The 13,618-nt window shown below is 42.4% G+C and overlaps 1 protein-coding gene across 10 annotated transcripts in view; it reads left to right on the forward strand.

The window, feature by feature from the left end:
• The window catches only part of WDFY3 (WD repeat and FYVE domain containing 3), a 1,391,721-nt gene that overhangs the window by 536,189 nt on the left and 841,914 nt on the right, over positions 1-13,618 (forward strand). For all 10 annotated transcript variants that reach the window (XM_085636566.1, XM_085636564.1, XM_085636563.1 and 7 more), the window contains 2 exons: positions 5,245-5,459; positions 9,363-9,475. In XM_085636566.1, the coding sequence (XP_085492692.1) occupies positions 5,245-5,459; positions 9,363-9,475 (328 nt within the window). The remainder of the gene's footprint in view (positions 1-5,244; positions 5,460-9,362; positions 9,476-13,618) is intronic.

Genomic DNA, 13,618 nt, shown 5'->3' on the forward strand with positions numbered 1-13,618 from the left:
AAGGAGTATAATGAACTATGTGACAAATACAATAGGAGTTTTTTTTTGTGCATTTTGAACTTTCTATCGAATGCAACAGGATTGGTCCACTTATTGGTCTAGACTTTGTTATACATGGAGTTTTGTAGAGGGCTTTATGTTTATGTCATTGTTTACTTTGGGTCTGTCTAAAATCGATCTCTCTAGGCAGAGAGTACATTGTATCATGTTTATGGTCATGTTAAAGCCAGTAGGCTTACTTCATCGATTTTTATACGTAATGACAAAGGCAATAGACTTCTCAGTTTACATTAAGAATGGCTGCACGACACCTGTTTGCCTAACTTTTCTCATTGTGAAAAGTGTTGTTGCAATGGGTCAATCAAGTAGCATTGTTGGTCTTTGTTTGGAGCATATTGATCCACAAATTATCATTAGTACCACACAAATAACAGTAACCGCCTAAATGTCCTGGGTTAGTTGCCTCTATGATGTATCTTTGTGGAAAGTTGTTTGCCCTCTGCAGTTCTGCAAGGGCTGCTTTAGGACGAGTTTCAATTCACAAATCCACTTGTAATTGTGCACATATTTGTACTTTAGTGTGTAGCTTTTAGCTGTGCGTTCTTTACCATATTTTCCATTTTGAATAAGCATTGGCTGGACATTAATGTATTATTATTATTTTTGAGTTACTGAATTTTGATTTTCTAACCCACATAATCTCACCGAGTCAGTTTCGGACTGATTTATCTCATTATCCTGACATTCAAGCGCTAAAAGAGTTTTCAAAGGTGACATTCTAGGGTTCAGTAGCTGTCAACTGCCTTCTAAAATCCCAAACTGGGTTTCTCAAAAGCAGTAGCAAAAGATTTTGCTTTGTGAACTATCTGATAAATACAGTAGGGAAAGATTTTGAATTGTGAACTCCAGGACCAACACCATAGGAAGGGATTTTGCATTTTTAGATGTCTGATAGATTCAGTAGGAAGAAGATTTACATTGCAAAACTTTCTGCCAAAATTAAATAAAAAGGAGTTGAGTGCACTTACCCTTGTACTAAATACTTGATATCTCTGTGGGGGAATTTAAGGGGGATATCACTGTATACTTTGAGTTTTCCTAAAAAATGTAATGGGTCACTGAAGGCAGAGACCACATGGTCATGTGTATTTGTTTTCACACTAAAGCCAATAGACTTTCTTGTTTATTATGAAATATGGTGAAAAGGCAGTAACCTTCTCATTTAAAACACAGTTTCTTAGGTTTTCATATAATTCTCAACTCCACACTTAAAACATTTTCCACAGAAAAACAGTCAATGTAGTCCTATGGGAGAAAATCAGGTTATCAGTTTAAAGGTGAGTAATCAGTCTTGAGAGTTGAGTTTCTGGGGTTAGAACAGGGTTCCCCCAGGATCAAGGATGCACTCAAAGAGCACCCTCAGCGGCACTAGGGCGGCCGGGTGCTGAGTGCTGAGTCCCAATGTTATCCAGCGGGGGGTAGGGTGGCTGCTCACGGGCACGCCACTTGGATGTGGGAGCAAAGCTCCTTGTGTTTAGCTCAGGGCAAAGGGGGATCCGATTTAGCACACAAGTTGCACCCACAGCGGTGGCCGGGTGCAGGGTGCTGATCTGGCATCAGTTGCCCTTTTGTTTTCTATGTGAGTTGGTTTTGGCTGCCGGCTCGGTAAATTAGAGGTCTTGGGGACATAGTTGCACCTCAGGTCCTCTTCTCCAGGGTGCAGGGCGGCCGGATGCAGCGGTGCCTTTTGAGGTCGGATTTCACCTTACCGGTTCACTCACGGTTGGGGGGGGTCTCCGTGCAGAGGCTGCAAGCGACGTCGGGGAGTCCTGGAGGGGGCAACATACGGTGGACTCTCATTCTGGAGCGCTGGGGAACCTCGCTGGGACCAGTGAGCCACTCGAACTCAGGCCGTAGACGTCGGGTGCTGTGGTGGTTTCATGTGTCTGGTTTCTTTGTCCTTAGCAGGCTCAGAACTTTCTTTGGTGATTCTTTTGAACAGAGCTGCTGTTCACAGAAGATCTGGTCTTTGTTGTAGGCAGTCAGTCCTCCCAGGGGTTCCTGGAGGTCGCTGGCTGCAGGACAAGGCGATTTTTGGTGCAGATCTCTGGAAACTGTAGATGGGCCAGTAGGGCTTGGGCCAAGTAAGTTATTCTCTGCAGTCTCCTGTGTTGGGCATCTTCTTTCGTCCTTCGTAGGTTGCGGGAATCTGCCTTCTGGGTTTAGGGCTGCTCCCTAAATACTGTATTTAGGGGGCGTTTTAGGAGTCTCGTTGGCTACTGACATTAGGGAGACTACACCCTTTGTGTGCTCACCCCACTTGGGGGAGTGGGCATAATCCCTAACCCTGATAGGGGAGTGCCTGCCATCTGCAATATGGTGGGCACTGAAAAGTGGGCTTCACCTCGCCTCCACAGGCGAGGTGGGCCCACCTTCTGGGCTGTTCTAATTTTTCCTGCCTGCCTTCCCGCCGAAAAGGAGGGGAGATAGGAAGGAGGCCTGCTCCTGATAGCAGGAGAGACTGGGGGTCGCATTACAAGGTGGCAAGGCCTTTGAAACTCCCCTGCCACAGATGGCTCTTCCTGACCTGAGGGAGGTGTGGCCATCTCCGCCCAAGAAAGGCTTTGTTTCTGGGCCCAGGGAGTAAAGGCTCCCACCCCAGGGGTCCAGAAACATGTCTCTTGATGGCAGGCTGGTGTTTACCAGTCAGGGAACCCACCAGATGCTGGCCGTTTTTCAGGGGGCATCTCTAAGATGCTGTCTGAGTGCATGGTATAATAAATCCCATACTGGCATCAGTGTGGGTTTATTATGCTGAGAAGTTTGCTACCAAACTTATCAGAATTCAGTAAAGCCATTATGGTGCTATGGATTTCGTAATGACACTGTAGAGGTATATTGCTCATGCAGCTGTACCCTCACAAGTGGGACAGTGCACCCAGCTAGAGGGGTGTCTTATCTATACCATAGGCAGTGGGTTGCAGGCATTGCACACAGGTATTGTATTGTATTGTAATTGCATTTATATAGCGCTTACTACCCCTGACGAGGCGTCAAAGCGTTTTTTTTCGGCGAGTAGCACGCTACTCCGGGACCCATAGAGTATTATTGTTGAATTAGTATAGTGAAATATGAAAGTAATTTTAAGTGACAGATAGATTAGTCAGTTATTTGGATTCGGAAGGATAGCAGAAGGATAGAAGAGGAAAGGTATGTGTGCCATGTCAACTCTTCGCTTTTCTCTGCACCAAAACATGCACCTGCAATGGAAGTCTGTGTGTGTAAAGGTAAAGGGCCTCTAAGGGTAACATAATATGTGCTGCAGCCCTTAGAGTCCTTCCCTGGTCACAGTGCCGTTAGGTACCCATGGTGCCTTTTACAAGGGACTTGCATGTGGCCAGAGAGGTGCCAATTGGTGTACAAAGGTACAGTTTTGGGAAAGAACACAGGCCCTGGGGACCAGATTGGCAGAGACCCATGGCACATCAAGTCAAAGTGCATCAGAAATCTGGAAAAAAGTAAGGGGTTTTTACTGCAACAGACACCTTCTTCCCTTCAGTAAGTAATTTGTGTCCTGGTTAATATCAAACCCCCTAAACGTGGCAACTGTAATGAGAAGCTTCGGTAGTGAGCTCCTTGACAAACACCAGAGGGGCAGGTCATCCATTGTTGAACGCGCTAGCTCATGAGGCTCTAGAGAGGTGTTTTACCCATACATTCGTAATTTTATTTTTAGTACTTAGCCGAGTGTGAAATTAAGTGCAATTAAAAAATAAAATAAATAAAAAGTGGACAAAGTTTTATCAATTATTATTGTGCACTTTGTGGAGTTCTCAAACATTCATTGAACCTTTTTAGCTGCTTTAACTTGTTCCTTTGGATAATTACACTGTTACATTTTTAAGCCTGGCACCTCAAAGCATTAGTAACTCTGACTTTCTCCTTAAACATCAGGAACGCCCTGCTTCATTTGCTTGTTAGTTGACCAGTAACCCTTGAAAGATGAATGCAGATAAAAAAGATGTGTTGGGTCTATGGCATCATCCTCCGACCTGAATCTCTGTTTGATGCCCATTGGCTCTTGGCCTATTCCGTGCTCTTAATACTATGACCAACAATGTTGGTATTACTATCAACACTTATTTTACTTTTTGCCCTCATGTCAATAAGATCTCTGGTACTTGTTACTCCCTTTTGAAGAGCTTAAAGGTAGTAATTCCTTCCCTCTGGCTGAAAGTAGCAGGTTGATACTAGGGGCACATTGCACTATTTCATTTATATGTGCCCAAATGTCTGTATTTCATCAGGCATTTCCCCGGTGGGCAGGAACCATTGGAGGCCGGTTTTGATGGCGAAGGGCTGCTCTTGGTCCTTCGGTCACATTTTCCAGCTTCTCCATGCAAGTCCTTCGGGTACAGCATATACTTTAGGCGAAAAGGAGGAAAGTGAGAGAGGATAGAAAAGGCAAGAGTGATGAAACAGGAGGAACATAGAAAAGTTGGTTTGAAATTATTTTGACAGAGCTATATTTGGCTTTCACTCCAGCCCTACCTATTCCCAGCACACCAGAGGGACTCTGCGCATGTGAGTGCAGGAGGAGTGGTCTGAGGGCGCAGCACATTGAGGCCCGTCCCTTTGGCCATCTCATTGCTTTTCAAACTTTGCAAACATGAAAACAAATGTACAAAAGTTAGATTTTAGTGGAGAAAACTCCATCAAAATGATTTTCCGGGGCACTTTTCCCTAAAATAGTTTTTGCTGATAAAGTCTCATGAAAAAAGTTAGTTTTTGAAGATGACAATTTATGTTACCTTGGTCTGAGGAAATGCAACTTTGCTCACTCCTAAACCAGAGCTGGAAAGCCCCTGGTCACTTGGTTCTGTGCGACTGTGTGTAGTCCAGCTCATTAGTCCTCCGCTTTACCCCTTGAAGAATCTTCATTGAGACAGCACTCGCACTGGAAGGGTTTTTGTGCCATGGGCTGCAGGTGAAGAAGCAAACTTCTGTAGAATGTGTATGAATTGAGTCACATTAACGAAAATTCCAAGATACAAAGTTCACCAAAAGATACTTTCCTAAGCAATTGATCGAAATGGCTTCCTCTATTTTACTGCGAGTTCACACAATATACATCATGTTTCATTCTTATTTATTTAAGGTCTCCGCTTCAGTTCAATACACGTGAGAGAACCTCAGAAATACGGAAATGTAATTAAAACATGTATTCTTGTGTTTTTTGTGTAGCATGCCCTGGACCTTCAGCTTGCCGTGTGTAACATTATGCAGTCCCTGGTTCACACAGAAAGGAACCAGCAGGTGATGTGTGACGCAGGACTCCATGCACGCCTTCTGCAGAAGTGTAGCGCTGCTTTAGCTGATGAAGACCACCCGCTGCACCCTCCACTCCAAAGGATGTTTGAAAGGCTGGCCTCTCAAGCATTAGAACCCTTGGTGTTAAGGTGAGCCACTTTTATAGTCCTCTGGTCCTCTTTTACAATCACTGTTTATGAATACTGCCAGGGCTGGCGTGTTCTCCTTCAGAGAGGTGCATTTCCTCAGTTTTTCTGGAATTCCACCTCCATGCCTTTTGTAATTCTGCTGGATTGGGTTCATCCTGGACAATTTTCTGAGTTTCTCGCCAAGGTAAAGCTAAAATTATGGTTCATTTTTACTTGTAGCCAGTTTATTTTGAGGCCTTTTATTTACTTAGGGTAAGTTTCATGTTTATTTTAACTGGCGATGGTCTTCACGATTCCCTTAATAACTCATTAATTAATTCCAAAAAGGATGGCTATTTTGAGACATGGCCAACTAAGCTTCTCTAGAAAATTATTTCTGCCAAGAGATGTTTCTGAAAGCAACCACCATCTTATACTGAAGTTACATCTGCAAATGTTGAGGTGTAGTGTTGTAAATAATACTAAAATCTGGGGCTTGAGGTTAGTTTAAATGTAGTGCTTATATTAGCCCTTGTAATACTGGATATCCTTGGCCTTGCTTTGGGGCAGTGTTAGCACGTCTTGGCACGCAGATGCGGCCTGTACTATTAACACTCACTCACACACATGCATTCACACATGCACGCACATATACATCCATTCACAACACTCACTCCCATATATTCATGCATGCACTCACCAAACATTAAAAGTAAAATCATATTTACCTGCGCAGCTCTAAGCTTTGGAGGTCCCAGGAGGGTTGGGACTGTTGCCGTCCCTCATTGGCTGACCTTGGATCAGCCAATGAGCGAAGGCAGCAGTACCTCACTCGCCACTGAGTGGGATGGGGTCAGTGAGACCCCAACCCACTATGTGATGGGGTGTCAGGGATTGACACTCATCCCTGGGCAATTCAGTGCTTAGAACTGCTCAAATCAAGCAGTGACGCTCAACCTTGTCACGAGGTTGTCACGAGGGCGAGGGCCTTGAGTTGCTTTGACAGGCTAAAGATGTCACGCCCACAGGAGCTGTGAAGCTGCGACTTCTTCTGCCCGGCAAAGTTAATCTCAGGAATCCAATAGTCTACACATTTAGCGCATATCTGGCTCCTGGCTGACTGACCTAAAAATGAAATGTCTGTCAGGTTGACCTTTGCTCAGCCTTACAGACATTCTTTATAATTGCCAAAAGGTAAGGGGTCGTGGACCCTCAGCCCATTAGGATGGGCAGCGGCTGTTTGCACAACAGGGCCTTGAGCAGGATGGCAGAACTCCTGCTAACAAAGTACGCAGGTACTGCCGTTCGAGCACTACTGCCCAGACTGATGCCTCGTAACTTCAAGCAAACAGTGGCATAAGTTGTTTTTTGATTTCGTAGGCAGATGTCATGGTGAAGCTGCTCGTTGCTAAGATGAGTGGGAAACCTTGCCTTAAAAGTCTTATGAGTACTTCAATTGTGGCCTCTACACTGGCCTCCTACTTGATAATTGTGGTATGGCACAGACATGATTTTATCTACAATTACAATAGGTACATCAGGCGCCACTTGCATCGCCAAAGAATGTTGATTAATTTACAGTGACCCCCCAGTGAACAGCAGTAAGTTGATTAATATGCAGCTCTGCTGGCATTGGTCTTCACTGCTTGAGCTGAGTACCATATGTATTACATGAAAGCTGCCCCAATCACCCTTTATGCGCTAAGGTTTGCGAAGCTGCGACCGAGATTCTTCCAGTTCACCTTGTATTAAAAGGCCCTTGGTCAGAGCGATGCTGGCTTCACTTTGAAGTTAGTGTTTGCCAACTCAAAGGCATCAGATATGATCAGCATCTTGCTGGGTCAGACTTTCTTTCACAAGGCAAGGGTCTGAGCTCTGCTGCCCAGAAGCATAAACCTAATCTATATTGGTTTGCAACACATGCAGTGACCTTAGGTTCCCCATCATATAAGAAAGCACTGTCATCTGTGCGCCAGTAAGTGTTTTATTCTTGGGTGAACAATGAGTCCAATCCTAGCTCATGCAAGTTCTTCCTCCACCTTCACCGGCTAAATCTGTACTGAGATTTGGATTTAATGCTATTAATCGCAAGAAATTTATTTTCTTTGTACCTGGTTTAGTGTTATATCAGGGTCCTTTCTTGCAAGTCCCATATCTAGTTTTTACTAATTCAGCTCTAGCTTTGTTTTTCTCTTTTTGGATCATGGGCTTTCTGTACTGCTGGCTAAAACCAACAGACCGGTTTAATCTAAAAAAAATAAATGAAATAAAAAATAAATTGACATTACACTAAATACATTGATCCGATATTGCAACAAGCGTATGGTGGCGTTATGAACATTCTTGGATGTTTGGGATACATTTGCCTTATGTTGGGAAGGAGTCCCATACCTGAGGCACTTTGCTAGACTATACATGTCCTCCTACAAAACAGTAGTGCAAACAGTGTAGGGTGCCTGCACGGTAGAGGCCACCAGAACTAAGGGTGGAACAATGTTATATATATTTGCTGGCAGGTTTTGCAGATCATATGTAAATCCTGTACGACCATAATACGTTAGGAGGGAATATATGTAATGCAGATCCACCTGTTTGCTGACATCAGTGTCTCTTGGACAAGTGGTTCTGGATCAACATCTCACTGCAAGCCATGTAACATCAGCAGCAGCATTTCAAGCTGATCTGCTAAGCAATCATGAGCTGATTATGCAAACCAATACTCAGCCCCAAAAATATTTATGACCTTAGAAACCTGTTTAAGCCTAAGATGATAATACATCTCGCCAACACTGTTTGCTTCTGTGATATTAGGGCCATAGTCCAAAGTCTAAGTGCCAGCCTATAATTAAATAGCTAGCTAATTGTCTTTGAGACTGTATTTCTTCAAAACATCATGCACCTGGTTGGATTTCCTGCCATACCGGCCTATGTGGAGCGTTGCTTGCAGTGGAAAATCTCGGCTTTTTTAATCTTAACTCTGATGTAATCCTATTTTATTGCCCATCGAATGTATATTTCAGTATATAAGATTGTAGTCATGACTTCCTCAATTTATTTTGCTGGAATACTTTCATGTGCTTTGAAGAGCAGTTTGCACTTTTCTGTTTTGGCAGGCATAACATCTGGTGCAGCCACACTTTGAGATTGATATCGTGGGTGATTTGGTTCATTAAGTGATGCCTATGAATAGTCCAGTTAATTTGAATGACGGCCAATGTTGAAACATCCAATTTTTCCTGAAACGTATGTGTGTTTTTCTCAATATTGATGGTGTATTACAAGGTTCATTTTCTTCATGCACTATAATTTGTTTGAGAACTGCTTCCCCTCCACCTCATCCAAACTTATCTTTTATGTCTTGCTCTTTCAATATGTCCTCAACAGTGATTTTGATAATTGCAACAAGACTTTGAAATTATTTGTCTTTCAATTATTTAAGAATGTATACTAGTATGTACAGTCTTTATTTTGGAGAATTTTATTCCGAACCAGGGAATGCCCTAAAATGAGATTGTATCAAAACTGACTTGACCCTCTAAGTGCATTTCTGCGCTACCTGCACCGTCACTGACTGATGAACACTTTGTGGTAATCCACCCGTATTGTATTCTCTGAATTCAAATGTGCGAAATGGGGCTTTGTGAGCAAGGAGAACTGGTCGATTAACCGGCCCTGTATATAGTGGTATTTAAGACATTCTATTCATCATATGATTCTTGCTCCATTATGAGTTCTTTTCTCTATTCGATACACTAATTAATATATATATATATATATATAGTACATGTGTATATATATATATATATATATATATATATATATATATATATATATATATATATATATATATATATATATATATATATATATATATATATCCAAAATCCAAAGTAACTGTTTCTCTTCTTTTCTTGTTTCCCATAGACAATTCTTACGATTAGGGAATCCTTTAAATTGTGGCGCATGGGAGAAAAAACTGCTTAAAGAATACAGGGTTCACAAACCAAGCTCTTTGAGCTATGAGCCTGAAATGAGAAGTAAGTCTGAAAAATATACACTTTGGAAAGGTCTTTTTCATATTTGTTTTTCATTTATTTCTGACACCAGCCTCCAGCGACCTTTCAAATAAAATGCACACTTCTGAGTTGCTTTCATCTAAGCTTCCCTACTCAGCTTATTAGTGGGAATTGAATTTGCTGGTAAAATTATATGTTCTTGCTTACTCCCCTAATGGTGTTATATTTGACCAAGATATAGGACGTGTGTCACTATACAGACAAAAGGTAAGAGATGTTGTCTCACATTAACCACTAGTATTAAATTATAGGTTTACTCACGTGAAATGTACAGTTCAGTCTCTCCTCTCATGTTGCCAGTGGTTATAATTGATGGGGTAAAAATGATGCTGCTGTTGCAGCAGCCTAGCACTCTCATTGACTTGTCCCATTCCATTTATTCTTAAGTTAGTGAATTTGGTACAAGCTATTTATATATGTAATTGAATTAATTTGATGTCTATTGCATATTTAACAGATGTACTTTTTGCCTACTCTCTGGGCAATAAAAAAAAAGACTTGTCTGTTTGATGCAGTCACGTAAATAGGAAATTGAAAAATATTTTTTGGTACAGTGTGTATATTGTCCATTTGATATTAGTGTATATTGCTTTTCAACTAATGTTCACTGGGGCATTCCCCATAAAGGGTAATTGCTAGCTGTTTTTTAAAGCCATAGGCAAATGCGCAACACTCGCATAAAAATAGCCTAACACATTAGCATTCTGCACATTTGTTCACCCCTCAGTTAGGAAATGAGGTTATTTGCACTATTACCGTAGACTACTATGTCTGCAGTTGTAGAATCTCACATCAGCATTATGGATCTTGAAACAGTCAGGTTTTTTCGACCACATTTTCACACTACTCCTCTCTTTTTGTAATCCACCACCATACTCTTAACCTCCACAGTCATACTTTGCCAACAGCTTCCACACATTCCACACCTTTTCCTATGTACGCCACACCTGCAATACCAAACTTAGTCTGCACACTCTCACCATCACTCACACAATGCACACACATCTGGTCACACTGCACACCCTCAGCCACACATTGCAAACTCTCAGGTACAGTGGGTGTTTAAAACAATTCTGTATTTAGGTGTTGATGTGAGAGACCTGTGAAGGTATAAAAGGAGAAAAATAACTTCCCTCCCCCAAGCGGCTTACATAGCTCAGCTTTTCTAGTGCACCTCCAGAGCGCAGCTTCTTTAATGGGAGAATGTTTTATCTAGACTCTACTCAAAATCTACATCCACTGATACAAACATTTCTATTGGCTCTAAGACAAGTAAGGACTTTGGGATACATTCATATCTCAGGAGGGACCTGTTTTTTCTCAAGTATTTAATCACTCCCTTTTGCTAGGCGCAGAGGCAGCACCTTTGTCCCTTTCTCAGGGTGAAAAGGCTATGTTAAGTTACGAGTAGAACTAACACATCTGAGACACTTCTCAAGGAACTGAAATCGCTCTTCAAACCATGTTAGACCTGTGGAGCACATAAAATCCCCACCGTACGTATTGATTATAATTGCCCTATATCCACAGGATTGTTAAACATGTACTTTTTTTAAGTTAAAACTTGAAAAGACAGGGCGACAAGGCTGTTCTTATCCATCAAAGGGGTCGTACTTTCGGGATCAGTGCACCTTCATATGCTCACTCCAAATATACAAAAAACAGAATCACCTGCCGGTGAGCTTTAAAGGTGATGAAAACCTGAAGGATTCAGACCTCACTCAGCCCGCCTCTTCTGCCCTTCCTTGCCTCTATAGCTCTGTGCCTCGGTCTCAGAAACCTATTTTGCCATCTGAATGAACTTTAAGGTCAGCCTTGTCAAGAATAACAGAGTCCACCTCCTGTGCTGCAGTGTCATCAGTGAGTATCTTGTTAACAAGTCACCCATTGACTAGACCATCCCCAGCAATGACTAGTAGGTCAATCAATCAATCAATCAATAGTCCTTTATTCAGTACTTTAAAAATACCATAAAAGTACATATACAGTTAAAATCAGAAGAATACGGTTCATAACACGTGGTTGGAGACAATTGTCCAAAACAAAATTAATTCAACACCGCCCTCTTGAATTCCTTAACCTTAAAGCAACCTTAATAAAATTCATAATGCAAAACAGTGTATGAGGATCATTAGCCCTTTGCATGAATAATAAGGTAACCTTGGCATGTTTGAACTTTGCCTGTTTTAAAATTCCTACTAAAAAGCTACGCCTAGGTAAAACATAAAATATGCATAATAGTACAAATTGAAGGGTATCCTGCGGAGACCTATTGTCGCAGCCGCAGAAACCCTTCTGCTCAACGGTTGAAGTAAAACCTGGTGGATCATCCAGTAGGTGGTGTAAAAGGTTGAGCCTAAAACGAGTGATTAAAAATCTATCCTGGGCGTTATACATAAGAGCGAGATAAGGTTCCATTCTTTCCTCTGTTTTCACCATTCTATGAGCACAGACTGAGGTTTTACTTTCTTCCGCAGCCGCTCTACGTGAGGTTACCAGGTCCAGGAATTTTTTTTGGACTCTCAATGTATCTTGGGGGATAATTTCTGTTGGATTGGTAAAAAGATCCTTACTATCAATTCCCTCAAGTGTGGACTTCACGTATTTTAGCCAGGGAATACTCATTCCTTTGTCCCTTTCTGTACAGTTTCTAATAATTTGTCTGCTCAGGTCTGCCTCGGTGTTGTACCAAATCTTTAGCCAGGCCATAAAAGGTCTGACCTTTATCAGGTCCTCAATGTATACCCTTCCTAGTTCTTCATGGATAATGTAGGCGGAAGTACTTTGTGGGGACTTGAGCACCTTTCTCAAATATTTATTCTACTCTATCTGTAACTGCTGAGTGCTAACAAAACCCCAAACTTCAGACCCATATACCACTTTTGAGCAACAGATTGAGCTGTACAAGTTCATAACTTGTTCTGGAGACCACCGGCCCAGCCTGCGTCCATAATTCATGATCGTTCCCATCGAGGCCACTAATTTGGAACACCGATCTTCAATTAAAAATGTAAAATTTAAAAGCCGATCGAATAACAAGCCATGGTAGGGGAAGGTCTGTACCTGCCCTAATTTGTGTGTGCCTATTTTGTATGAGAACTTCTTACAGGGTTTGGTTCCAGCCAACATGACATAGGACTTAGTCAGGTTTGCCGACAAGTCTAAGGTGTCCATAAAACTGACAAACCAGTCTATCAGGCGCTGAAGTCCCTTGGGGGTGCGGGCTAAAAGAACCGCATCATCTGCGTACAACAACACAGGGACAGGGCGGGAACCTACTCGAGGAGAATCTACTTTTAATTTGCCTAGTGCCTGGTCTAAATTATTAATATATAGGGAAAACAAAAACGGGGCAAAAATACATCCCTGTCTGACCCCACTATTGCAAACAAAAGGTGCCGTAGTGCCCCCTTCCAAATTAAAACGCACTTTGGCAGTGGTGTTCCAGTGCAATGCTCTCAGGATGTTAACCAAGCCCTGATCGACCCCTAATCTGGACATCAAGGCCCACAGCTTCTCTCTATTGACGTGGTCAAAAGCTGCAGTGAGGTCCATAAACCCAAGATATATAGCCTCATCGCTAGCTAGATTATATTTTGCCACCAATAGATAGAGGTTCATGCACTGGTCCGTTGTTGATCTCCCTGCCCTGAACCCGTACTGAGTATCTGTGATAATTTGATGTTCGTCGGCCCAGTTCGTAAGGCGGTTGAGGACCACTCGTCCCAACACTTTGTCCGTCACATCGATCAAAGATATGGGGCGATAGCACTGGGGGTTATCCCGTTCCCTTTTTTAAAGATTGGGACTATTGTTGCCGATGACCATGAACGTGGGAGGCCGGTTGCGACCGCCGCATTTATCACCCTTGTGAGAATAGGGCCCCACAGCTCCACCTTGCTTAAATAAAGGTCTGGTGGGATACCATCTGGTCCTGGCGCTTTGTTTTGCGTTAAGCCCTGGATACTCGCTATCGCTTCCTCCAAAGAAAATTCAAACGTGGTAACCCACCGGGGTCCCTTCCCATCATCCTTATTATTCTCAGCGGTGTGGTTATATAAACTTTTAAAATGATCATACCATTGTTCTGGCAAAATGGTACTA

Source organism: Triturus cristatus, chromosome 2_1, assembly GCF_964204655.1.
Source record: "Triturus cristatus chromosome 2_1, aTriCri1.1, whole genome shotgun sequence".
NCBI lineage: Eukaryota > Metazoa > Chordata > Amphibia > Caudata > Salamandridae > Triturus > Triturus cristatus.